This window comes from Geotrypetes seraphini, chromosome 9 (assembly GCF_902459505.1).
Source record: "Geotrypetes seraphini chromosome 9, aGeoSer1.1, whole genome shotgun sequence".
In the NCBI taxonomy this organism is placed as follows: domain Eukaryota; kingdom Metazoa; phylum Chordata; class Amphibia; order Gymnophiona; family Dermophiidae; genus Geotrypetes; species Geotrypetes seraphini.
The window spans coordinates 124,806,934-124,834,671 of record NC_047092.1 but is presented as its reverse complement, the minus strand read 5'-3'; the positions used below and the strand labels follow the sequence as shown (position 1 = coordinate 124,834,671).

The window sequence follows — 27,738 nt, the reverse complement described above, 5'->3', positions numbered from 1 at the left end:
AAATTTACTCAAATGTACTGCGCAATTATAATTTCTGTATACAACTCTTATATTGGGACATATCTCTTGGCATACTTAATGCTCACTATTGACAATCCTGTAAGAATGTGAAAATGCCTTAGTACATTGTTGTTGTTTTTCTTTTCTTTTATTGAAAATTTCTAATAAATACTATTGAACAAAAACCAAAAAAAAAGTTGTCCGAATTTGCATAGCCTATGGTCAGTGGATTTAACCAGTTAAATCCCACTGCTGTATATAACCAATTATAAGTTATCTAGATAACTTCTGTCCATTTGAACTAAAACTGTTTCCCTGTTTTTGTCTGGTTCACAAAATATATAAAGTTAATGGAGGTGAGAAGGGGGAAAGTAAGCAGTTAAATCTTGAATATTGGGCTTGAAAATTTTAAAAAACATAAAATTCAAAATGGTAAAAAAAAAAAAAAAAAAATTATTTGGCTCCTATAAGCTCAGCTGGAGCCTCTGGTTTTTGAATATTTTTCTACTCCTGTGTGTATCACAGTTCTGATTCCACAAACCAAGAGGTCAGAGTGCCTACATGCATATATATAAGTATCAATCTAGGAAATAATATATATTGTACTGTATATTCTATCAGTAGAGATCTGAGAGACAGCGACAGGGGAAATAATTCTAGGGTTTTACTTTTTGTGAATCTTCTCCTCCGGGTTGTTAGTAGCAAAAGCTTTAATCTCAAAGTCCACACCACAGGACTGTGGGGAAAAAAAAGTAACCGTAATTAGCATCCTGAGTATATGTATTGAGATAAAAAAAATTATAAGACATCTCACAGCAAATAATTCAACTACAAAATAGCATCAACCACAGTATACAGTACACATTATTTCACAAAAATCTAAAAACGTGGAGGGGCATAATCAAAAACACCGTCTAAGTCCCTTTTTGGCCTATGTCCTTAAACGTTCAAAGCAGAAGCAGGGAAAGTGTTCATAACCAAAACAAACGTCCTTGTTTTGATTATGGCCTGCCTCTACTAAACGCCCAGATCACCACTATGTCTAAAAGTGCACCCCCACGACGTCTACACTTTTTGGCCATAATGAACCAAAAAAACGCCTAAGCCCCAAACGTCCAACAGAAGGGCTTTTAGGCGAAGGAGGAGTCAATCCTTCGCCTAAAAGCTGGATTCTGTAACCGGTGTCTGTCAAAAACAACACTGGTTACAGAATTCCCCCCCCCCCCCCACAACAACGATCCAGGCAGGAGGGTGCTCAAGCCCTCCTGCCATGTCGAACCGCGAACCCCCCGACAACGGTCAGCTGCTATTTATGATATATTACTTCAGACTGTATGTATAATTTGATAACAATTTGATACCTTTATGTAGCATATTTAACTCTATACAAAATTCTATGTAATAAAATGTTGCCTGTAACCCGCCTAGAACTCTAATTAATGAGGATTCAGCAGGATATAAGATTTCATATAACATAACTGTCTAATCCCGTAGATTTTATGAAGAAGACCGCTGACCATATAATAGTAGCCACCTTCTGGACCGATTTCATCCATACTGTTCTTACCTTCCCAGCATCACTAGGGGCTGGCTGCAGGGACACTGAGCAGGGCAGGTAGTCAGGAAACTGGAAGGACAAAGGAGGAGAGAATCCATAATTAAAATTTAAGCCTCTATATTGTCCAAGGACAACACTGCATTTCAGATAGGAAAACACATTCCAGATTCCTTTGCAAGTCCAAATATTGGTGCTAGGGATATACACAGGCAAAAACAAAACATTTTATAGCTGGAAAATCTGTCTTTGTTTCCTAATTTTTTTCTCAGTTAATTTCACAGATTCATGTTAATACATTTTTTAACCTTCATTAGAAAATTTTTAATGTATGGGAATCACATATGTTAATTTTTAAGGCTTCTTGAACTGAATGTGTGCTAATCAATGCATATCATTAGCTTGTGCCTGAGCCCTCCTGCACCATTGCCCAGATTCTGAGGGCTCTACAAAAAGATCCAGAAGAAAGGTACAGAACTCGATTTTGCAACCGTCTCAAACAACTTCTAAGACCCAACGGTTTGTGCCAGTCTGAGCCTAGACTGACTAATAGACTGAGAGCATGCCCCCTATCTGGGGCGACTTGACCCCTGTCCTGGTGTCATTGTGCTTTCTTGGAGGCTAGAGAGGGGCAAGAGCCAGAGACTTGCTGTCTCTTGCCTCTGCTGAATCTCTACTGTGCTATCTGAAAGGACCTCTGCATCATTTGGCCTTCTGCATAAGGACAGAATCTTTGAGAGTCTTGAAAATATCCCTGTCCTAGATCCAGAGCCATCCATTGTCTGCTGTTCGGCAAGGCCTTAGGGAGACTGTCCGTAACACTGGTCATCAGACCCTTGCCATATAGCCTGCTTAGTGTGGCTTTAAAGGCAGAATCTCCTGCCCACTCTCTGGTCCAGGGCATCCGCCGGGTGGAGATAGCATAGGTTGACACCTTGCTCATGACTCTGATGTCATACAGAGCATTCACTATATAATTCACCCCAGATAGGAGCATTTGGAGGTCCTCATCTTCCTCGGAGGCTGGGACTCGAGACAGTCGGATGTGGTAAGCACATGACACAAAAGAAGCTGTGGTTGCCACCTTAATTCCTAGGGCCAAAGCTTCACATTGTCTCTTGAGAACCACATCCACTTTTTAAGGTTCTTCTTATGCTTTGTATCATTTGCCTCTGATGTATGACATTTAAATATGCTTTTATATTAGGTAATTTACATTAATTTTTTGTTTTTATATGTATATCTATGAATAAGTGGTTTTTATTTGATATGTTACAGGCTCCTGAAGAAGGTACTGCTATAGTACCAAAACACATGCAGCGTTGAATCTTTGCTTATATTGTACTGAGTTCTTATTTGTAATAAAGATCCCGATTGGAAACATCTCACTCCTCCCACTTTTTTGATCTCTGATTCATCTTGACAGAGTCGTAGAGTAAAGCTTGGACAAAGTCTTAGCCACTCACAGTGACCCCTCTGATGACTCCCAGAGGTCCATGACCAGCTTTATGATGTCTGGATGCAAGGGAAAGAATACAGTCAGAGTAACTGAGCCACTCATAATTGAGCACTGCAAAGAGGGGGCTGGAGGAGCTTCCAGCCTCAATTCTTACAGCGAGATAGATATAATGCCGGGGAGTGCAGAGGCTTTGAATGGCCAGTGCACCATGGGGTCTTGCCCCTGGGCTAGGGCCACTACTGCTTCTTGACCATTGTTCTCATGCAGAGAACTAGACTCTGCCTGAGAAATTGCATCCTGGGACAATAATGGCATGAAATTGTACTTTCCATCCTCCCAGTCTGTCAGACTGAACATCCTGGTTCAGCTCTGTGTCCTTGTCTGGTTAGGGTCATGCTGAGGGAAGATCTGCTGTGCTCCCACCACCGTTGCACTTAATGCAGATGCTGAGGACCCTTGGCAGTTCAAATAGACATTTCACATGAGGATCACAAAGCTGAGATGGTCTTGTACTGAGGGTTTTGAGTATCCCCAGCAGGTACTCCTGGGCTCCATGGCAATCACACATCTGTGCTTAGCCAATCACCTTCGGAGGGCTCTGAAAAGGGTCTTGTCTCTTGAAATCATGCTTCCTGTGGATCCCCAGCCCTGGAAAAGGTTGAGCCCAAGGCTCCTCCCCTCCCCCGCATGCTGTATTTCATGCAGGACATGGACACTCCTCAGCCAGCCAGCCAGCACAAACCTGGCATGATACAAGGGTAGAAAATCTGAGGGGTCTATCCCTATCTATTTTAAGTAAAATTGAGGGGGTTTTGAGGCAGATGGAGGCTTTAGAAAAAAAGGATTGTTCAAAATTGGTTGAAAGACAGAATAACATAGTTTGGTGGTACTCACCGTTAGAAGAAATGGATAGGCATTATTTCCTAGTTTCTTTAGCAAGCGTTCCTGAACTTTAGTAATAGGTCTTGTTTCCTCTACTGGTGGATAAACCTGAACCTGCGAGAAGAAGAGATCTTTCCGGAAGGTCAGGCCAATCACATCAATATCTTCTTGACCATAGCGGAAGGCACATGTCAATGTCACATATACTATAAAGATAGTACACAAGAAGATAATACCATTCAGACATACCAAAAAGTGAAAATCCTGGTTCTGCTCCTGCTTCATTACTTATCATACCAATAAACAAAGTGATTTGAAATAAATATTAAAAACCCAGGACTTATTTAAGAACATAAGAATAGCCATAATGGGTCAGACCAAAGGTCCATTTTGCCCACAGTGACCAATCCAGGACACAAATATGTGGCAGAATCTCAAACAGTAGCAACATTCCATGCTATCCATTCCATGGATCCCAGGGCAAGAAGTGGCTTCCCCTATGTCTATTTCAACAGCAGACTATGGACTTTTCCTCCAGGAACTTGTCCAAACCTTGTTTTTAAATTTGGATACATTAACACTGTTACCATATCCACTGGCAATGTGTTCCAGAGCTTAAATATTCTTTGTGTGAAAAAATATTTCCTCTTATTTATTTTAAAAGTATTTTCATGTAATTTCATTGAGTGTCTTCCCAGTCTTTATACTTTTTGAAAGAGTAAAAAAAATCAATTAACTTTTACTTGTTCTACACCACTCAGAATTTTGTAGACCTCAATCATGTTCCCCTTTAGCCATCTCTTTTCCAAGCTGAAGAGTTCTAACCTCTTTAGCCATTCCTCATATAAAAGGAGTTCCATCCTCTTCCCCTTTATCATTTTGATCACTCTTTTTTGAACCTTTTCTACATTTGCTGTATCTTTTTTGAGATATAGCGACCAGAACTGAATGTAGTTCTATCCATTCCTTTGAACTGGAGTCAAGGTGCGGGCAAGGGAGGGAGAGGGACAGAAAGGGAAGAGATGCCTGGACCGTGGGGCCTCCTGGAGCTGTTTTAATTTAGCTCAGGGGTAAGGGTGGGGGTGGGGAGGGATGTGAGCAGGGGGAAATGCAGACTGAGGGGTAGGGAAGGAGAGAGAGATGTCAAACCATGGAAGGGTGAGAGAGAGAGAAAGTTGGTGCACAGAGATGGAGGGGAAGGGGAGAGAAAGGGAGGAGATAGTGCACAGAGATGGAGGGGAAGGGAAGAGAGAAGGAGGAGGTGGCGCACAGAGATGGAGGGGAAGAAGGAGTATTTGGTGCAGTGGTTGAAGTTACAGCCTCAGCACCCTAGGGTTGTGGATTCAAACCCCATGCTGCTCCTTGTGACCCTGGGCAAATCACAAAGTTCTTCATAGCTCCAGGTACGTTAGATAGATTGTGAGCCCACCAGAACAGATAGGGAAAATACTTGAGTACCTGATTGTTAAACCGCTTAGATAACCTTGATGGGTGGTATATAAAAACCTAATAAACCTAAACCTAAACCTAGGGGAAGGGAGAGAGAGGGAGGAGGTGGTGCACAGAGATGAAGGGGAAAGAGAGGGAGGAGGTGGCGTACAGAAATTGAAGGGAAGGGAAAATAGAAAGAAGAGGTGGCGCACAGAGATGGAGAGGAAGGGGAGAGAGAGGGAGGAGATGATGCACAGGGAGGGAAAGGAAGGGGAGAGATAGGGAAGAGATAGCACACAGGGAGGAAGGGGATATAGAAGAAATGCTTCTTATGGATAGATAGGAATAGGGAAGAAGAAAGAGGGAGGAAAGGATAGATGGGAAGTAAAGACATGGAAAAATAGATAGATTTTGAGAAGAAAGCAGAAAAATGGAACTAAGTTGAATGTTAATGCCAAAGATGGATCTAGACTCAGTCAAAAAATATACTCAAGGGCCATTAAACTCAACAATTATTATCTGTTGAGTGACTACAGATGAATAATACAAATTTATGGGAAGTCACTCTGTAAAGTCCAATAGAATGACCAAGGTATAATTCATATCCTCTCCTAATCAAACTCTGCTCAGAGACATGAAGGCAGTGTACCACCGCCTCACCACCCAATCATTGCAGTGTTCAATATGGGTCAGAACTACTACTGATAATTATTATTTGTGCTTGTGCTTATTCTCTCAAAAGCTTTAAGGATAAATTTCAAGTTTAAGAGACTTAGCTTGTAAATATCTCTGGTTCCGATGTGCCACGTTTCGATTACTGCTTCAGGGAACTGGCATTGAAATTCAACTCTTTTTCAAAGGGTGTAGTCTCAAAAACTTTGCATGAGAACACATTCACAAACGGATTTCTTCCTTGGAGTATGGAGAGGAAGAAATCCATTTTAATAGGTGCTTAATAGCGCAACCAATTATCACACCATTTAGAACCAATTAAAACCCTTAAGTTAGTAACCGGTAGGTGCAATCTAGGCACTTGCCAGCAACTAACCTTCGGTGGCTTTTTGAGAATCTGCATCTAATGGAACTCACGTGTGTTAGCTACATCCAAATAAATCTACCCCTTTAGTCACTCTCTCTTCATATTCCACGTAGAGTGGTTGCTCACTGAACCATCTCTATTTCCAATGTGTGGCGGCGACGAAAAGGGCAAACAGAATGCTAGGAATGATTAAGAAGGGGATCATGAACAGATCGGAGAAGGTTATCATGCCACTGTACCGGGCTATGGTGCGCCCTCACCTGAAGAACTGCGTCAAGCACTTTTCGCCATATATGAAGGAGGAAACGGTACTACTCGAAAGGGTTCAGAGAAGAGCAACAAAATGGTTAAGGGGCTGAAGGAGTTGCTGTACAGTGAGAGATTGGAGAAACTAGGCCTCTTCTCTCTTGAAAAGAGGAGACTGGGAGGGGACATGATCAAAACATTCAAAATACTGAAGGTAGGGAGAACGAGAGGGGACTCTCTAAAGTTGAAAGGGGATAGATTATGTACAAACGTAAGGAAGTTCTTCTTCACCCAGAGAGCGGTAGAAAACTGGAATGTTCTTCCAGAGTCTGTTATAGGGGAAAACACCCTCCAGGGATTCAAGACAAAGTTGGACAAGTTCCTGCTAAACTGAAACGTACGCAGATGAGGCTGGACTCATTTAGAGCACTGGTCTTTGACCTGGGGGTTGCCACGTGAGCGGACTTCTGGGCATGATGGACCACTGGTCTGACCCAGCAGCAGCAATTCTTATGTTCTATAATCTATTCAAGATTCAGCTGCACAACATATCTTTTTCCATTAATGCTACAAACATTGGATAATTAAAAGAATCTTGAACTGTATTTGAATGTGGGGATCCAATGTACAAGTGAAACTCCTGTTGAGCTTCTCTCTCTAGCTCTAGTCACATACTCCACTCACCAGGCAAATCACTAATATGTAGCCTTATCCTTCATTTTAAACTTTCTACACAATGCTTTCCACCTTGCTGTGCTATATGCCTCGAATAGATGTCCTATGATTATGCGTCATAGTCCCCCTCTGCTCTTATTAAAATATAACTTAAATGCCCACTTTTTTGAGGCTGCTTGTAAATCTTAAATGCTGGTTTTCCATAACCATAGCTAGTTAATCTTAACCAATTTTCTATAATAAATAAATAGAAATCTGTAAACTGTGATACAAATACCATCCAGAACAGCCCAAGGGAACTCACTTGTAGATGGTCCTTAGTTCTGGACCTTCTGAGATATACCCCTCTGCAGTGGGAGCACTTTCTGAAGCTACCACTTTAATCACTCAAATATAAAAATATTGTACAAAATATGTTCTAGTTTGATTTCATTGGTAAAGAAACAGATGCAGTGTAAAGTAAAGATACTAAGGAAATAATAAGTGTTATTTAATAATAACAATACATAATATCTCACCCTTCATTCCCTTTAGGAGATCTGGAGCAACCAACACTACACCATCTATAATAAATAAAGGAAAAACATGACAGAGAGGAAAGAACTACAAAATGTGAGTTTGTGGGGGCAGGAGAAGGTGTGAAGAGCGAGAACTGGATAAAAAGTGAATAAATAAGGAAATTATGGAAGAACACCATAAAACCATAAAAAACAGGGCCAGATATTCAAAGGATTTATGATCGTAAATTTGAAAATTGCCTTGGGCTGAATACTTAAATTTATACTACAAGTTTAGGGGATAATATTCAGCATGTGGTGATTAGCAGCTTGTAAGCCACTAACATCCGTGGGCTAAACTAACCCTGGATATTCAATGCAAGGATAAGCATAGCTTCCAGCATTGAATATCCAGGTTTGTGTGGCAATCCAGAAGTTAACTGGGCATTGACTGATACACTCAAAGTGTGTCTGGTTAACTCAGTTAAAGTCAGGACAAAGTGTATCTGGTTAATTCAGGATAAAGTTAGGACAGTCTTTCAAATGTCATAAGAACAGAAGAATAGCCAGACCTGTGGTCCATCTAGTCTAGTATCCTGTTTCCACAGTAGTCAATCCAGGTTACCTGTATCTGGCAAAAAAACAAATACTAGCAACATTTCATGCTAATGATCCCAGGGCAAGTAGTGGCTTCCCCCATTTCCTCCAGGAACTTGTCCAAACCATTGTTAACTGCTATTACCACAGCCTAGGGCAATGCATTCAAGAGCTTAACTATTCTCCGAGTTAAAAAATTATTTCCTTCTATTGGTTTTAAAAGTATTTCCTTATAACTTTGAGACTTTGGACTACATTTCACCACTAACCAATATTTAGTGGCCGCTGAATTTTGGTAGCTGGCCAGATCATCAGCGTTTAACCATAGGGGAGTCTCTCTTGCTCAACTAAACACCTTTAAATATTGACCCCCATAATTTCACTAAGGCCTGAATTCTCTAACCAGCACCTTTGATAGCAGTTGCCTTAACATCGAAGGAAGACCAAGTCCTTTTCAGTCAAAGGCAGAAGTTAAAGTGCAGTCCTATTTCAACACAGCTCAACCCAGCGGAGTTTCAGGGCTGTAGCCCCTTCCTCAGGCCCCTTTTGCCGTACCTGCCTGGAATTACTCTGACCTATAGCTGTGTTTGCCTGCTCGGTTCCTGAGGAAGGGGCTATGGCCCTGAAACCCTGCCTTTGACTGAAAAGGACTTGGGCTTCCTTCGATACCACTTGATTACAGCATTTTACATTCAGCTAAGTACCTGGAGGGACAAGTGATTAACTTTTATACTCTGTCTTTGGGTCAGTGGGCTCTGGCATTTGGGGCATTACAGGATAGTTGAGTTCCTGCCTTTCCACTAATATTTACTTATTTATTGCACATTGTTTGTATTGAATTTGCACTTTAAAGCACACAGGAGCATCCAGATGATGGTGGGAGTAGTATTTTCTGCCCGTTGTTTGCCGGCTCTGTTTTTTTAAGCATTAGAGCCGCTCTTCTGAACTGCTCTTTAGAGCTTTCAAACTCATGCTGAAGGTGTTCCTCATTTAAAAAATGTAAATTTGAGGTTGTATTGTGTTTAATGTGGAGGCTAGAGAATTGTATTGACAGCAATGTTCTAGGACACACCCAGAGAAATGGGCCATACCAGTACAAGCCTTTAAAAAAAACCCTGTTAGGAGTTAACCTGAGAAATGGGAGAATAGCCCTTTAAGGAATTCATAGCACAAGCAGCCCAAGAGAAGCCAGGCTCAGCTCCTGAGAGAGCTACAGCCTATCTCCCTTCCTAGGAGAGAAGGGTGGGACTATGGCAGGCCCTGAATCAGAAGCAGGAGAGCAGGCAGGAAGGTTAAGGGAGGAGCCATTTCCTTCAGCAGGACATTGAGGGGGCTGATGAGGAGCTGACACTGCTACTAGCCACAGGGAGTTCAGTTATGGATGAGGCCATGGACATTTCTGATCTGCCTGTGGAATTAACAACCCCACAGGAATGTATGGAGGATGGTCCCTGAGTTAAAGGGAGAAAAGGTACTTGCCTTTATAAAAGTAAATATGGAGTTTTGTTTGCTTGCTACCTGAAGAAAAACCCCAGGTGTCCTTAATTAAGAAGGGACAGAAGTCTGTTTGTTTAAAACTGAGTTTCTTTTTCCTCAGAAGCTGTACAAAAGGTTCATTAGAATAAGTTTGCACTTAGTGACCTGCTGTGCAGTATTTGTTTAAAGTTATCTGTTACTGATAAGCTCAAGTAAGCAGAGCCCTGAGCAGTAACAGGCGCTGAGAAGCCGGTGCTGGAAAGTTCAGCAGTTGAAGGAACTAATGCTGTGCACAGGCTTGCATTAATCCATGCTACAAGGATATGGTATATTTCCTGTATGATCAGAAAAGTTATCAGCTCCAGGTTTAATTTACCTACAATATAATGAGCCAGTGACTTGAGGGAAGGGGTAAAACGCGGACCTGACGGACCTCATGGATCTAAAACCGCACATCCTTAGAAATCTGAGGTCAGTGCCACTTGTAGTTAGTTTCTGGCTCTGACAGACCTCGATAACAATTTAGCACTGATGGATCCGTCTCAGCATAGGAAGGGAAAAGTATTAGGATCTGTCAGCGCTAAAATGTCATAGAGGTCTGTCAGAGCCATCAGCCTAGAGAAAACAGAGTAGAGATTATGAATATGATTTTATAGATTTACAATTCAAAAGATTTGCACACAAAGCTGAAACCTTCCCCCCCCCCCCCCACACACATCTTAACTTGATTTTGAATAATTCTGAGATCCTGGTCATTTTCAGGTAAATAGTGCATAAAACGTGACCCAGCACTGAATTTTTAGCGGATCTTAATTTACATCAATGCCTAGATCGTCAGATTTATCTTTACATTTTTACATGAAATGATTTGCCTTACAAGATCAGTTTTATTTGCACATGCACGGACCCCCCCCCCCCCTATAGTTTATATGCAAGTATAGTTTTAACTACTAGGTGGTATTGTTAGAAGGACTGGGGGGTCATGCTGATTAGAAAATACATGAATAGCTGGACTTCGTACCCTTTCAGGCAAGGTCTTACACTGCACGCAGGATTTACTGACCAGAAAACTTGGATGGGCTAGAGATATCAATTATAACCTTGTGCTGCTGCTATTATCTTGTTTTGGGAAATGAAGCCCTGAAACGATCCTTTCAGTCTGCTTCTGCTGTAGGATTTTTGTTGTTGCTGTGGTTGCAAGCGGTATGAATGGATTATGAGAGGAAATAAAACAGAATCTGCCAGGGCCTTTGAAGCTTACGTCAAGTCAAGACAGGAGAGTGACAAGATAGAGACCCCTAGTGTTTTCCAGACAGAGCCCAGCTCTTCCGCTTCATCTGCACCATACTAAAGGTTGTAAGAACATAAGAACATAAGCAATGCCTCTGCTGGGTCAGACCTGAGGTCCATCGCGCCCAGCAGTCCGCTCACGCGGCGGCCCAACAGGTCCAGGACCTGTGTAGTAAACCTCTATCTATACCCTTCTATCCCCTTTTCCAGCAGGAAATTGTCCAATCCTTTCTTAAACCCCGAAACTGTTCTCTGCCCTATAACGTCCTCTGGAAGCGCGTTCCAGGTGTCGACCACACGTTGGGTAAAGAAGAACTTCCTAGCATTCGTTTTGAATCTGTCCCCTTTCAACTTTTCCGAATGCCCTCTTGTTTTTTTATTTTCTGAAAGTTTGAAGAATCTGTCCCTCTCTACTCTCTCTATGCCTTTCATGATCTTGTAAGTCTCTATCATATCCCCTCTAAGTCTCCTCTTCTCCAGGGAAAAGAGACCTAGGTTCTCCATTCTCTCAGCGTATGAAAGGTTTTCCATCCCCTTAATCAGTCGTGTCGCTCTCCTCTGAACTCTCTCGAGTAACGCCATATCCTTCTTAAGGTACGGCGACCAATACTGGACGCAGTACTCAAGATGCGGACGCACCATTGCCCGGTACAGCGGCAGGATAACTTCTTTCGTTCTGGTTGTAATACCCTTCTTGATTATACCTAGCATTCTATTCGCTCTCTTAGCAGCCGCTGCACACTGTGCCGTCGGCTTCATTGTCATGTCCACCATTACCCCCAAGTCCCTTTCCTGGGTACTCTCAGTCAATAACATCCCTCCCATCGTATAATTGTGCCTCGGGTTTCTGTTTCCCACATGCAATACTTTACACTTCTCAACATTGAACTTCATCTGCCATCTCTCAGCCCAATCCCCTAGTTTGTCCAAGTCCCTTTGCAATTCTTCGCATTCCTCCTTCGTCCGAGCTCCATTAAATAGTTTGGTGTCGTCCGCAAATTTTATTATCTCACACTTCGTTCCTGTTTCTAGATCATTTATGAATATATTAAAAAGCAGCGGCCCGAGCACCGAGCCCTGCGGAACACCACTCGTGACCTTCCTCCAGTCCGAGTAGTGGCCCTTCACTCCTACCCTCTGTTTCCTTCCCTCTAACCAGTTTCTGATCCATCTATGCACGTCTCCGTCCACCCCATGGTTCTTCAGTTTCCGGAGTAGACGTTCATGAGGCACCTTGTCAAAGGCTTTCTGGAAATCTAGGTATATGATGTCTATGGGGTCTCCTCTGTCCATCTGTTTGTTAATTCCCTCGAAGAAGTGAAATAAGTTAGTCAGGCACGATCTTCTCCTGCAGAAACCATATTGGCTGGATATCAGAAGTTCGTTTTTTTCAAAATGTTCATCGATGTTTTCTTTTATCAGTGCTTCCGCCATTTTCCCCGGAACCGAGGTCAGACTCACCGGTCTATAGTTCCCCGGGTCACCTCACCTCTTGATCCCTTTTTAAAGATGGGCGTAACGTTGGCTATCTTCCAATCCTCCGGGATCACACCTGTTTTCAGAGATAGGTTGCAAATTTGCTGTAGTAGCTCCGCTATTTCCTCCTTTAGTTCCTTCAGAACCCTTGGATGGATTCCATCCGGACCTGGGGATTTGTCAGTTTTTAGTTTTTCTATCTGCCTGTACACATCATCGAGGCTCACTTCCATGGATGTTAACTTTTGTGCTTGATTTCCATTGAAGATTTGTTCGGGTTCCAGTATGTTGGTTGTGTCTTCGCTTGTAAATACAGACGAAAAGAACATGTTAAGTCTTTCCGCGACCTCTTTCTCTTCCTTCACCGCTCCCTTCCAGTCTCCGTCGTCCAGCGGTCCCACCTCCTCCCTAGCCGGCTGTTTGCCTTTAACATATCTAAAGAATGGTTTGAAATTTCGTGCTTCCCTGGCTAGTCTCTCTTCATACTCTCTTTTGGCTTTTCGAACCACATGGTGACATTCTTTTTGATACTTCCTGTGCTCTTTCAAGTTTCCCTCAGATTTGTCCTTTTTCTATTTTCTGAATGAATTTTGCTTATTGCCTATCGCTTCCTTCACTATTTTAGTTATCCACGCCGGGTCTTTTGTTCGACTCTTGTTGCACCCTTTTCTGAATCTGGGGATATACAGATTTTGTGCCTCGTTCACCGTGTCCTTGAAAAAGGACCAGGCATGTTCCACCGTCTGCCATTTTTTGGAAGTGTTCCTAAGTTTCTTCTTTACCATTCCCCTCATTGCTTCGTAGTTTCCCTTCCTGAAGTTAAAAGTTGTCGCTAAAGTTCTCTTTCCTTTCAGTATTCCTAGTTCCACCTTGAACTTGACCATATTATGATCGCTGTTTCCCAACGGTCCCACTACTTCCACCTCCTTTGCAGGTCCCCTCAGTCCATTTAGGATTCAAGTTTCAAGTTTCAAGTTTATTCAGTTTTTGATGAATCGCCTATTATAAATTCTAGGCGATGTACATGATACAATTTTAATATACGAAACTTACAAAATAGTTCAAAAATACAGGATATAAACGATACATACATGACTTAAGGAAAAGGGGGAAAAGTTACAATAATAGGGAGTTGTTAAAATAAAGGAAAGAACAATAGGGAAGGTATTATAAAAAACCAGAGCACAAGATAAAAAAAAAGAATTCCGAAATTGTGTTAAAAATCATAGGCGTCTTTAAATAAAAAAGTCTTTAAAAGAGATTTGAATTTAACAGAATCAGGTTCAGAACGGATATACTGTGGTAACATATTCCACCACTGAGGGCCCATAACTGTAAAAATGTCTAGTCTTCTGGTTCTAATAACCTTTAAAGACGGAACTGAAAGGAGACTCTGTTCTGATGATCTTAATGATCGTTTTGGTTTGTATGGAATTAATAACTTAGATATGAATTGCGGTTCGTTAAAAGCTAAAGTTTTAAAAATAAGAAATATTATTTTAAACATGATCCTATGGCCAATTGGTAGCCAATGCGCATCCTTCAAAAGAGGTGAAACATGGTCGTACTTTTTTGCGTTATAGATTAATTTTACTGCAGTGTTCTGGATAATCTGTAATCTCCGTTTCTCCTTGTTTGTAATATTTAGAAATAAAGCGTTACAGTAATCGAGTTTTGATATTATAAAAGAATGGATTAAAATTTTCAGGGATGAAGTAGTAAGAAATTTAGAGATTGATCTGATTTGACGAAGTTTAAAGAAACAGGTTTTAATTATAAGAGAAATGTGATCATGGTATGACAGATTCGCATCAAGAACTATTCCAAGGATTTTAACTGAAGGAACCAATTCAATTTGAATTTGCTTAAGATAAAAAGGATTACTAAGTGTTATTTCTTTTTTCCATGTAAACAGAATGGATTTAGTTTTATTAATATTTAACGCAAGTTTATTAGTATCCAACCAATTTTGAATTTTTTCCAATTTTTGATTTATATCTAAGATTTCTGAATAATTTCCAGGATCCAAGGGGTGTATTAGTTGTATGTCATCGGCGTAAGAGAATGGTATAAAACCTAAGGCCTGACTAATTTCTAGTAACGGAGATAAAAAGATATTGAATAATAAGGGGGAAAGTATTGAACCTTGAGGTATACCAAAAGAAGTGGTAAATGAGTTCGAATTTTCATTGTTAAATCTGACTATTGAAGTTCTATTTGAGAGGTAAGATTTGAACCATTGAAGTACTTGATCATTTATTCCTATTTCCTCAAGTCTAATTAAAAGTAAATCATGATCAATGGTATCAAAAGCTGCCGAAATATCAAGGGAGAAAAGAATAACAGATCTGTGGTGGTCTAAATAGTATTGAATATTGGTGGTCAGTCCTATTAAAGAGTATTCTGTATTATGAAATCTTCTAAAACCAGTTTGGTTCGGATGTAGTACGTTTGTTTTCTCTATAAAATCGGAGAGCTGATTATAAATTAACTTTTCTGTTAATTTTGCTATGAATGGTATATTAGCGATCGGCCGGAAGTTTGAAACTTCATTTATACTAGCTTTATGATCTTTGATGATAGGTGTAATGGAAGCCATTTTCCAATGTGAAGGGACAGAAGATGTAAGCAAACTGTTCTGAATAAGAGATAGTATAAATGGTCCGAAATGTGAAAAATATTTTTTAAGGTAGAATGGGGGTATCAAATCGAATTGAGAACTTTTTAGGTTCATATGCTGAAATAAGGATAGAATTTCTTGAAGAGATGGAACTTTGAAATTAGAACATTTTGACGTTGGAATAAATATGGAAGGAGAGTCTAATTTATTTAAAACAGACGGTGAAGAATGAGAAAATGTGTTTCGGATTTTATTTATTTTTTGGGTAAATGCATCTGCTAATTCTTGAGCTGTTAAAGTGGAATTTTGTATAGAATTAGTTTTATTGTTTCTTGGGTCCATTGATTTTAAGATTTTATATAGCATCGATGTGTTTTTTGCTTTTTCGATTTTTTTAGAATAAAAAAGTTTTTTTACTGAATTAATCTTTATTTTATAATATGAAACCTTATCTCTATATATTTGGAGATTCTCAGTTGTTTTATTCTTTCTCCATTTTCTTTCTAGGGAACGCACTTGTTGTTTAATTAATTTTAGTTCTGAATTGTACCATGGATTGTTTTTATGACTAAAGGAGAGTAATTTAGTTTTTAACGGTGAAAATTTATCAAGGAGGTTAATCAGAGATGTGTTCCATGCCGACATCTGAGTTTCGATGGTATTTGAATGTATTGTTAATATTTCTGGGTCTAGTAATGAGGTTATATCTATGTTTTCTAAGTTATCATAATCTCTATAAGATATAGTTTTAGTTTTAGAGGGTATGGAAAGATTAGAGTTGTTAGTAAAATTGAACATAAATGTTATAAAATGATGATCCGACCAAGGAACAGTTACAACCGAAAGATCTGTAAGATTTGTTTGTTGAACTTGTGGTAATAGTATCATATCAATTGTGTGATTAGCTAAATGCGTGGGAATTGATATTTGTGGAAGCATCTGAAGTGGCGTTAAAATGTTAAGTAAATCCTTTGTATTGGAATTGTCTAAATCATCAAAGTGTACATTAAAATCTCCTAATATACACGGAATATCATTAGTAGTAGAAAAATCAAAAATAGTGTCCTGAAGCTGTGTCAATTTAGTTGAATCTACTGGAGGAGGTAAATATAATAGTAGAAAATGGACCTTGTCATTTAAATTACATTTTAAGTGTAGATATTCAATGATAGAGGCTTTTGGAGATTGGTCGATTAAATTTAAGAAATTATCTTTATAGATAACCGCAAGTCCTCCACCTTTACGGTTATAACGATGATTATAGAGAAAATTGTAATTAATAGGGCAACAGTATGATAAATATGCTTCCTCCCCCTCTGTTAACCAAGTTTCTGTGATAAATAGAGCATGTAATTTCTTATTTTCAATTTCGTCTTTTATTAAATGATGTTTGTTTTTAATAGATCTAGAGTTAATTAGCCCCAATTTTAGATTATTAATATTACATTTTCCTGAAATATTACTAAAAGGTAAAGAAATAGGGATTTGTAAAAGAGAAGAAGGAGTAGTTTTATGTGTTTTAAAGTTTTTAATTATAGGTCTGTGTCCCCAAAAAGATGGGATATTGTTACCAATTGGGTTTGGTAACATCTTGTTCCATGATTGATTATTTGGGTTAGGAGAGAATTCCATAGTGAAAAAAATATTAAACAATAATGGGTTAATAAAAATAAAAGAAAGTAGACTATTGATTAAAAAAACGATCGTAAGGGTTTGAAATAGAAATTCGCCCTCAGGCTGCGCACGAAGGAGCGCACCAAGGAGCAGGGACTGCTCCTTATGCGCGCTCCTTCGGCGCGCGCCAAAGGCGCGCGCCTCTGCGGCGTGCGCCGCAGTAGGCTGGAATATATAGTACATCAGCTGACCTGATGGGGGCGGAGTCCGGCGCGCCGCCGCTACGCGGCGGCTGAAGGAGCAGAAAGGTGCTGTAAGGCTGGAAGAAGGGTTAAATGGCACAACGATTAAAAGCAGGTACTTGAAAATAGTAAAACAAATAAAACCAATAAAATTACAGCAGTTAAAGTGCCTAGCATCAGGTGCAGGGTGCAGAGTGCAGTGGTTCAGCGTGCGCCGCAGTAGGTCCAGAGTGGCAATTCCTCTCGTTGGTTCTCTAACAAGCTGCTCCAAGAAGCAATCTTGTACAGCCTCCAGAAATTCTGTCTCCCTAGTGCAGCTTGAGCTTCCAAGACTCCAGTCTATCCCAGGGTAGTTGAAGTCTCCCATAATAACCGTATTACCGCTTTTGCATTCTCGCTTCATCTCAGCTTCCATTTCTTCATCGATCTCTCCGGTTTGTCCGGGAGGACGATAGTATAGGCCTATCTTTATTTCAGGCCCTTTCCTTCCCGGTATTTTAACCCATAGTGATTCTAGCTTGTTGGCCGTCTCTGCTATGTCCATTCTTGTCAATTGTATGCTTTCTTTTATGTATAGTGCTATTCCACCGCCTTTCTGTCCTGACCTTTCCTGGCGATAGAGCTTGTACCCCGGCAGTGCTGTATCCCATTTGCTTTCCTCATTCCACCATGTTTCAGAGATTCCAATGATGTCTATGTCTTCTGCAATGGCCATGGCTTCTAATTCCCCCATTTTGTTTCTTAGGCTCCTTGCATTAGTATATATGCAATTTAGCTCCTGGAATTTTGTTGCCTTCATTTCCTTTCCCTGTGCTTCGGTCTTTAGAGTCTTCTTTTTGGCTACAATCTTTCTACCATCCTCTTCTTGGTTAGTCGACTCCTGTAAATTGTCCCTTGTTTCTTCCAAGCCTTTTTTCCCCTCAGTATCTTCATTGGATACCTTCTTCCGAATCATCGACGCTTGGTCGACTGTCAGCTTTCCCCTTCTTCTTAGTTTAAAGCCTGTTCTATTCCTCTTTTGACGTTGTTTGCTAGAAGTCTAGTTCCCGCCACGCTCAGATGCAATCCGTCTCTCCTGTAGAGCTTGCTCTTGCCCCAGAACATCGTCCAGTTCCTCACGAAGTGGAATCCTTCTTCCTCACACCATCTCCTCATCCATGCATTTATTGATTGTAGTTCCTCTTGCCTTTTCACATCTGCCCTCGGTACCGGTAGGATCTCTGAGAACGCTATCTTCTGGGTCCTCGTCTTCAGCTTCCTTCCCAAGATCTTGAACTGTTCTATCAGCATGCTTCTTCTGTAGTCCCTCCTGCTGACATCATTCGTCCCTATGAGGATCATTACTGTGGTCTCTTCCGTCTCAGCTCCATCCAGGATCTTTCCAATTTTGTCCACGATGTCCTTGGTTCTCGCTCCCGGGAGGCAGGTCACCAGTCGATCCTCTCTCCCTCCTGCTATGTGGCTGTCCACATGCCTCAGGATCGAGTCCCCCACTAGGATCGCTGACTTTCCCTTCTTCAATGTTCGCTTGGGTCTCAGGTCAGTGTCCTCGGTGTGCTCCGCTCTTTCTTCCTCCGGGCATCGACTGGCCAATTTCTCTCCCTCGTGTGTTTTTCCTCTATGGGTGTCTTCTTTGAGGTCTTCTGCTTCTTGTTCTCCCTTCGATGTTGGTGTAACTTCTTCTTTCTTCTGTAGTTCGTTCTCTTCCACCCTCCTCTTGTATGCTTCCTCAATGAATTCCTCGAGTTCCCTGACTTCCTTCTCGATGTGTCTCTCGCTCATGAAGTCTTCAGCTGTCCTGAATGGGTCTTCCGTGGTGTAAGATCCTTCTAGTATATCAGCGATAGGAAAAGGAACACAGACGGTATAGTACGCCTTAGACAACCGGAAGGAAACTACGCGATGGCGGATTCAGAAAAAGCAGAACTACTAAATGAATATTTTTGCTCAGTCTTCACCTGCGAAGCACCGGGACACGGTCCACAGTTGATGATAAAACAAGACGTGGATGACCCGTTTCAGAATTTTGTGTTCACACCTGGGGACGTCTACAACGAACTGGCAAGGCTAAAGGTAAACAAGGCCATGGGACCGGACAATTTACACCCAAGAGTGCTCAGAGAATTGAGAGATGTTCTGGCGGAACCGTTGGCAGTGCTCTTCAATCTCTCACTAAGTACGGGGAAAGTTCCGTTAGACTGGAAAACAGCCAACGTCATTCCTCTACATAAAAAGGGTTGCAAGGCTGAGGCTGCGAACTATAGACCGGTAAGCCTCACCTCAATAGTGTGTAAACTCATGGAAACACTAATTAAGTATAAATTAGATACGATCCTGAACGAGGAAGATCTCCGGGATCCCAGCCAACATGGATTCACCAAGGGTAGGTCATGCCAGTCCAATCTAATCAGCTTCTTTGACTGGGTAACAAGAAGACTAGACTCAGGAGAGTCTTTGGACGTCGTGTACCTGGACTTCAGCAAAGCGTTTGACAGCGTCCCACACCGTAGGCTGCTGAACAAGATGAAATCGATGGGATTAGGAGAGACTCTAACTGCATGGGTTAAAGATTGGCTTAGTGGCAGACTTCAGAGGGTGGTGGTTAATGATACCCTCTCTAAAATGTCGGAGGTGACTAGCGGAGTGCCACAGGGTTCAGTCCTGGGCCCACTCCTCTTCAACATATTCATTGGGGATCTGACTCAAGGGCTTCAAGGCAAAGTAACCTTATTCGCTGATGACGCCAAACTATGCAATATAGTAAACGGCTATAATCTACAGGATGCTATGGAGCAAGACCTGCATACTTTAGAAAGTTGGTCCTTGAACTGGCAGCTGGGCTTCAACGCCAAGAAATGTAAGGTCATGCATCTCGGTAACGGAAATCCTTGCAGAACTTACACCCTGAATGGAGAAACTTTAACCAGGACTACGGCAGAATGAGACTTAGGAGTAATCATCAGTGCTGACATGAAAGCAGCCACTCAAGTGGAGAAGGCTTCATCTAAAGCACGGCAGATGATAGGTTGTATCAAGAGAAGCTTCGTCAACAGGAAACCTGAAGTCATGATGCCATTGTACAGAGCCATGGTGAGACCTCATCTGGAATACTGTGTGCAATTCTGGAGGCCACATACCGTAAGGATGTGCTCAGAATTGAATCGGTTCAGCGGATGGCCACCAGGATGGTCTCGGGGCTAAAGGGTCTCCCGTACGAAGAAAGACTGAGCAAATTGCAGCTCTACACTCTCGAAGAGCGTAGGGAGAGGGGAGACATGATTGAGACATTTAAGTACATCAAGGGACGTATCGAGGTGGAAGATGATATCTTTCTTCTCAAGGGACCCTCGACCACAAGAGGACATCCACTCAAACTCAAGGGAGGGAAGTTTCGTGGAGACGCCAGGAAGTACTTCTTCATGGAGAGAGTGATTGAGCATTGGAACAAGCTTCCAGTGCAGGTGGTCGAGGCACGCAGCATCCTAGACTTCAAGAACAAATGGGATACCTATGTGGGATCCCTACGAGGTCATGCTAAGGGATTGGGTCACTAGGACTTGAATGAGCGGGTCAGTAGAGTGACAGTATAATTACAATTATATTTTAGGGGGTCAGTAGACTTAAGAGGGTGGGTAAATAGTGTGGGCAGACTTGATGGGCTATAGCCCTTATCTGCCGTCATCTTTCTATGTTTCTATTCTATGTTTCTATGTTTCTAGCTCCTGTATCTTGTCCTCTAGTCGCTTGACTTCCTTCTTCAAGCTTTCCAGCTCCTGACACCGACCGCATACATACGACTGTCTCCCCGAGGGGAGGTAGTCATACATATGACAGTCAGTGCAGAACACTGGAAAGCTCATCTTCTGGTTTCCCTCTGCTTCCATTGTCGTTCCTACTTTAATATAACACTTAAGATTACGTGTTCCTTGTGTGCCTGCTTCCTACTGCGCCTTCTTCTTATGTGTGCTGCCTTCGCTCTACCTTACTATACTTTGTTGTGTTAAGCATTGCATTACAAATCCCCCCAAAAACCAACAAACCCCCCCCCATTAAATGCCATGTAAAAGAAAAGGTGGCACGTCAACGATGATTGCAGTGTTTCAGATTGTGAAAAAGCACGTTAGTAAATCAAATTGAAAAGGAGGCCTACAGAAGAGACAAACGGTAAAAACACGTCCATATAGTGAAGCTGAGGTCTGATTGCCATGTAGGATCCATCATCACTAAAATCTCATAGAGGTCTGTCAGAGACAGAAACTACAAGTGGCACGGATACGGACCTCAGATTTTTAAGGACATGCGGTTTTAGATCTGCGAGGTCCGTGTTTTACCCCTTTTCGTGACTTGAGCCTTGAAACTTATGGCTGCATATTTGTTTTTGTGTTTTCCTTATGTATTCCTTTGAACTCACTTACCTATGTGAGTTTATGGACTCAAAGGGCTAGATTCAGTAAGTGATTGGATCCAATCCGTATCCGGTGGGGGGAGGGGGGCGATTCACAAATCACCCTCAGGCAAATGAGGGTGATCGGAATCATGCCCCCAACTGCCTGCTCGGATCGCTCTATGGCGATCCCAGCACATGTGCAGACCATCTGTAGATGGTCTGCGCATGTGCTGGACCTCCGGGCCCGACAGAGAATTTTTTTTTTTTTTTAACTCTTTTGGAGCCCGTGGTTTTAACCCGTTTTAAACTCACAGGTTAAAACCATGGGCTTGTAGTGCGGGGAAGGGCAGGAGAGATTTGGGGCGAGAGCAGGATGACAGGAAAGATTCGGGGCAGGCAGGAGAATAACAGTTATTCCAGCACTGGAGGGGGTTCAGATTCAGGGAGAGAGCGAGGTGGCAGGAGAGATCCGGGGCTGGTAGGCAGAAGAACGAAGATTCGGGGCAGGCAGGCAGAAGAACAGCAGAGTAGGGGCAGGCAGAAGAACGGAGATTCAGGGCAGGCAGGAGAAGAAGAAGAGATTCTGGGCAGGCAGGCAGAAGAACGGAGATTCTGGGCAGGCAGGCAGAAGAACAAGAGATTCAGGGCAGGCAGGAGAGAGCAGGAGATCGGGGCTGAAAGCAGAGAAGCAGGGCAGAAAGAAGAGTGGCGTAAGACAGGGCAGTCGAAAAGGACCTCAGTGACGGGAAGGGGTAAAACACAGACCTCACGGATCTAAAACTGCACATCCTTAAAAATCCGAGGTCCGTGCATTGACAAGTTCGCCTTCACTTTCCCTGTAGCTCAGCTCAGGCCCCCGACTCCCTCATGGATCTCACAGATCTGAACTGCATGTCACATCCTTAAAAACCCGAGGTCCGCGCCACTTTTGAGGTCCGTGCCACTTTTAGTCTCTGGCTCTGACAGAGACAGAGCTCTATGACAATTTAACTCTGACGGATCCTAGCATAGGGAGGGAAAAGCATTAGGATCCGTCAGAGTTAAATTGTCATAGAGCTCTGTCAGAGCCAGAGACTAAAAGTGGCACGGACCTCAAAAGTGGCGCGGACCTCGTATTTTTAAGGATGTGATGTGCAGTTCAGATCCGTGAGGTTCGCGAGGGAGTCGGGGGCCTGAGCTGAGCTGCAGGGAAAGCGAAGGCGGACTTGTCAATGCACGGACCTCGGATTTCTAAGGACGTGCGGTTTTAGATCCGCGAGGTCCGTGAGGTCCGCGTTTTACCCCTTCCCCTCAGCGACTGGTCCTCAGCAGTTGCTTGTTTGTGATTGGCCAGCCCAGTCGGTGTTGCAGTTTTGGTTAGTCAATCGCATCCCTGCCTACTTTGCCTGCCATTCCCCTTATTTGCATGCGCAGATCGGAGGATGGTCGGCAGAGAGGTATGTGAATCGGGCCGGAGTAAAATCGGGTCGCAGAGAAGTCGCAAACCAATCAGTACATGATTGTGCTTTTTGCCATACACTCATCCCTGGTGAAAAGAACTGTCTGATTAACTGCAAAGTCCAGGAGTGTTGTGCTACGTGTGGTGCAGTGGCGTACAAAAGGGGGGAACGGGGGGGGGGGATATCCGCCCCGGGTGCAGCCTTATGGGGGGTTGCATAGCCAGCCCGGTCCCTATCGCGTACCCACCCTCCCAGCGAAAGCAGCAAACCCAACCTCCAGTAGCGTCGGCTTCTTCGCGGCTTTCTCCTCCCTCTGCTGCATCACTGATGATGTCATCAGCGATGCTGCACCGGCAGGAGAAAGCCGCGAAGCAGCCGACGCTACTGGAGGGAGGTTTGCTGCTCTCGCTGGGAGAGTCGGAAAGGTTCACTTGGGGGGGGGAGAGATAGGAGGGTCAGTGGGGGTTCGGCTGGGAGGGGAGAGAAGCGGTCTGCCTCGGGTGCTCCAAGGCCTGGTGCCATTATCTTCTTCAGGCAGCAGCAGTGTTTACAATTTGCTGCTGTTGCCGGCTTCAGGCCTTCCTCTCTGCCGAGTTCTGCCTACTTCCTGTTTTCATGAAGACAGAACCCGACAGAGAGGAAGGCCTGAAGCCGGCAACAGCAGTGAATTGTGAATGCTGCTGCTGCCTGAAGAAGTTCAGGACACCAGGCCTTGGGTGACAGAAGGAGGAAAGGGAGCAGAGGGGGAGAGAATTGGGGAGAATGTGGCTCTCTACCCAACTGGAGGGAATGAAAGGAGATGCCAGGGCTTAAAGGGAAGAAGAGAAACCAGGGCATGGAGGGAAGGAGGAAGGTATGCCAGATCAAGGGAAATGGAAGGGGGAAAGGAAGGAGGAGATTTCAGAGCATGGAGGGGTAGGGAGAGATGGAAGAAAAGGAAAGGAGAGAGATGCCGGGAATCAGGGAAGGGATGATGCCAGACTGTGAGCTGGGAAGGAAAGAAAGGAGAAGAGAGAAATGCCAGAGCATAGGGGAGGGGGTGGTGACAGAGAGAGAAAAACGGAGAGGTGACAGAGTTGAAATCAATCATGTACAAAGGAGAGAAGAGGCACGGGATAGATAGTTTATGGAAGGAGCATAGAAAGAGGGAAGATGCCATATGGAAGAGAGAGAGAGAGGGTGCACACTGGATAGAAAGAGCACAGAGGGCAGTGAATGGAAGGGGCGAGATAGAGGGTGAACAGTAGATGGAAGGGGTAGAGAGAGGGAAACAGACACTGAATGGAAGTGTGGGGGAGAGGAAGGACAGCTGCTGAATGGAAGTGTGAGGGAAAGGGGGAGCAAATGCTGGAAGGAAGTGGGGAGGAGAAAGAAAAAAAGGGCACATGCAGGATTTAGGGAAGAGGATAGAGTTAGTTACTGGAAGGAGTGAGGGAAAGAGGTGGCAAGCTATAGGTAGACACAGTGAAAGAGGGAAAGTGAGGACTGAATAGTAAAAAAGAATTTAGACAAAGGCAGAAAATAAATTGAGAAGGAAGACCAGGGAAGAACAGGAGGAAGGGAGCGGATAGAGAGATGCCAGAGCAGGGGGGAAGGAGAGGAGACAGATACCAGACCAATGGGGTGAAAGGAGAGATGGAAAGGGGAGGCATACAGTTTCTGGAAGGGGCATAGAAGGAGAGAAGATACCATATAGGGGCAGAGAGATGGCAGACAGTGGATGGAAGGAAGAGAGTAACAAGAAGATGAGGAAAGCAGAAACCAGAGAAGACAAAGGTAGACCAAAAATTTTCTATTTATTTATTGCTTTAGGAGACATTTGTCACTGTTTCTGTGGTATTGCATTGTATGCAGAGTCCAGCTTCTTGCTGGTTCAATTTAACCTTTGTCTATGTATTTCTATTTTATCCCCCCTTTTACAAAACTGTGGAGCGTTTTTTAGCACCAGCCGTGGTGGTAGCAGCTCTGATGCTCAGAATTCTATGAGCGTCAGAGCTGTTACCACTGTGGCTAAAATCCACACTACAGTTTTGTAAAAGGGGGAGGGGTAAGTTTGTGATTACTTATTCCATACTAGGCGAAGGTGTTTTCTGTGTTCAGTGTATTCGAAAGGCATGGTTTTCTGTTAGGATTGACTGCAGGATTGATCTTTATTAGTCTGGCTTGTTTAGTTTTACAATGGGTGTATTGCTGTTGTACTTCTCACTGCAGTATGTAAAATGCTGCCTTTTCCTAGGTACTCATGTGACGTGTGGCTTGTTACTAAAAATCATGTTTTTCTTTACAGATGGGGGAGGTGCCAAAAAATGATGGGCCCCGGTATCACACATGCTAGATATGCCACTGGTGTGGTGCATAAACTTTGGGATAGACACTGCTGCAAAGTGTATTTGATTTCTTTTTGCATTGACTAACTTCCTTTTTGTGATTGCATGACTGGAGGTGGCTGTGCTCATTGTTGACCGGCCGAAACACCAAATAAAAGCTGAGTCTGGTTTTGAACACTATCTGGCCTTGAAGCTTTATTGTTGCTGTCTACTATGTACCTGGTACACTAGGCAGACACTTAGTTTAACTCACCTGAAGAGCCCTGAAGGTTACTGTTAGCTTCGCTTGCAGACCTAGGCAGGGGCCTAGCATGCGACAATGCACAAAGCAGAAGTACATGCATAGATGCTTATTTAATAACCTAAGTATGCTTCATGATTGCACTTTACGCAAGCTCCTTCCCAAACACATCTATACCTGGGACACTTATAAGTACATACCTAATCGTAGTGTATTATTTGTATGGTGGAGTAATTTTATAATATGCTATTTTCTCATGTGTACATGAAAAAATTATTTTACAGCTCATCCTCTTAGTATTATTATTATTATTGATGTTGTCGTTAAGCAAAGTTGACTTACCTACAGGGTCCACACATTCTACATGGTCGATATAGTCTCTCTTTCCAAGATAAATACTTATCTGTATGAGGATACATACCCTGTTAGTAGGTGTAAATAAATGTTTTATACATTCATCTACAGCAGTAACAAAACAAAATACCCAACCTAAAAGCCTCCCTTTATTACAGGCAGTCACCAGGTTAAGAACCAGTTCCATTCTTATATATGACTTTATATATTTATATATGACTTGGATCCTAGTATTCTTCCTACCTCCTTGAGGACCCTCTTGCATCCCTTTCCATCCATCCCACTGTTCCCTCTCCACCACCACGTCTAACATTTCTCCCTCTCATCTCTCTCTTCCCCCCCCTACCTCACTCTTCTTCCACCACCATGTCCAATAATTCTCTCTCCCTCCCTATGCCCAACAATTCTCCTCTTTCTTCATCTCCCCATGTGCACCATCTCTCTTTCCCTCTCACTCAGACACCCAATTCTCCATGTGCACCATCTCTCTTTCCCTCTCACTCAGACACCCAATTCTCCCTTTCTATTCACCCCCCACCTCAGTATCTCTTTCCCTCACTCCATTCTTCAAGTTCATGCCCCCTCCCTCCTTTCTTCCATCCTTTGTCCAAGATTATAAGCAGAGCCCTGGATTGTAAGCAGAGGCTCCCTTCCCCATGTCCCAACGTGCCCCTCTCTCCCAAGTCATCCATAGGAGCCTCTGCCTGCGACTTTTATCAAGAGAAACAACTGTGGCTGGAAGGTGGGAGCCTGCCAGGAGAAAATAAACACCCATGGGAGGGGGGTGGTAGCATGAACCTGGTACACAGAATGGAGAAAGGGAGAGAAGGGCATGCTGGGACACAGGAGGAGGGGGAAGGGCGCACTGGGACTCAGGAAGGGAGGAGAGGGGCACATTGGGACACCGAAGGTTTAACGAGGATCCCCGTTCGTAAGAGCGAGTCCAACGTAAATCATATGTTTGTAAAATGAGGACTGCCTGTATATCATATTTTTACTCTTTTATATTTATAAAGAACTATCCTGTATAATGTGCCTGCTGGCTTAGGCAGCAGAATGCTTTTTTTGGGGGGGTCCAAAAGCTCCACCCTAGACTACACCCAAGCTCTACCCATACTCCACCTCATACCCCACCCCATAATAATAGTACTAATTGTATTGCCATTTCTTCCATTCATTCTTCATATAAACACAATGTAATCTTATTAACAATACATAATGGTAACCACATAATTAAACTACACAAAGCATGCAGACACACTACAAAAAGTATGCAGAGGAAATTTTAATTAACTATCTTTTATATTCTGCTTTTTTCAGAAGGGCAAGGCAGATGCAATGTAATAGAGTTCCAGTGACACTGGGGAACTTTATATTGCTTTCTTTTGATCATACACACCAGGCAATAAAGGCACTTGATTAATTATCTTTGTTACAAATGCATAGCATGGTGGCCATCAGGTACTATTTCCAGACTGTAACTTACTGTCTTGTCACGGGATGTTTTCTTGAAGATAACATGCTTGCTGAACTGGTCACCCTTCTGAGACATGGTGCAGCTCATCTTGTTCAAATCACTGCTGGAAAATGATGGTTAGAAACTAGAAAAAAAGAATGACTAAAAAAAAAAAAATGCTGGAAAGGAATATAGACAATACAATCAAAAAATTAATCATATTCATCAAAGACAAAAGACCCCAAAATCAGAATGGCTCAGGACTAGACTCATTGAAATTTTCAATTGAAATTTTCAACTTTTACTTATACAGAAAATATTTTCCTGTCTCTTCATATATAAACTTTTAGAACTTGAAAATAGTGAAAGAAAAGTGCTTCCTCTGTAAAGTAAGAGTTCAGAATTCAATATCTTTGTTATCAATTCCCATGCCTC

At 42.7% G+C, this 27,738-nt stretch overlaps 1 protein-coding gene across 1 annotated transcript in view; it reads right to left on the bottom strand.

Moving 5' to 3' along the window:
* The window catches only part of SAG (S-antigen visual arrestin), a 121,762-nt gene extending 94,363 nt beyond the window's left edge, over nucleotides 1–27,399 (bottom strand). The window contains exons 1-6 of the mRNA XM_033957766.1: nucleotides 27,334–27,399; nucleotides 25,836–25,896; nucleotides 7,806–7,850; nucleotides 3,909–4,102; nucleotides 1,568–1,627; nucleotides 669–736 (exon numbers count right to left, since the gene is read on the bottom strand). Of these exons, the coding sequence (XP_033813657.1) occupies nucleotides 669–736; nucleotides 1,568–1,627; nucleotides 3,909–4,102; nucleotides 7,806–7,850; nucleotides 25,836–25,896; nucleotides 27,334–27,399 (494 nt within the window). The remainder of the gene's footprint in view (nucleotides 1–668; nucleotides 737–1,567; nucleotides 1,628–3,908; nucleotides 4,103–7,805; nucleotides 7,851–25,835; nucleotides 25,897–27,333) is intronic.
* Nucleotides 27,400–27,738: the final 339 nt, after the last annotated feature.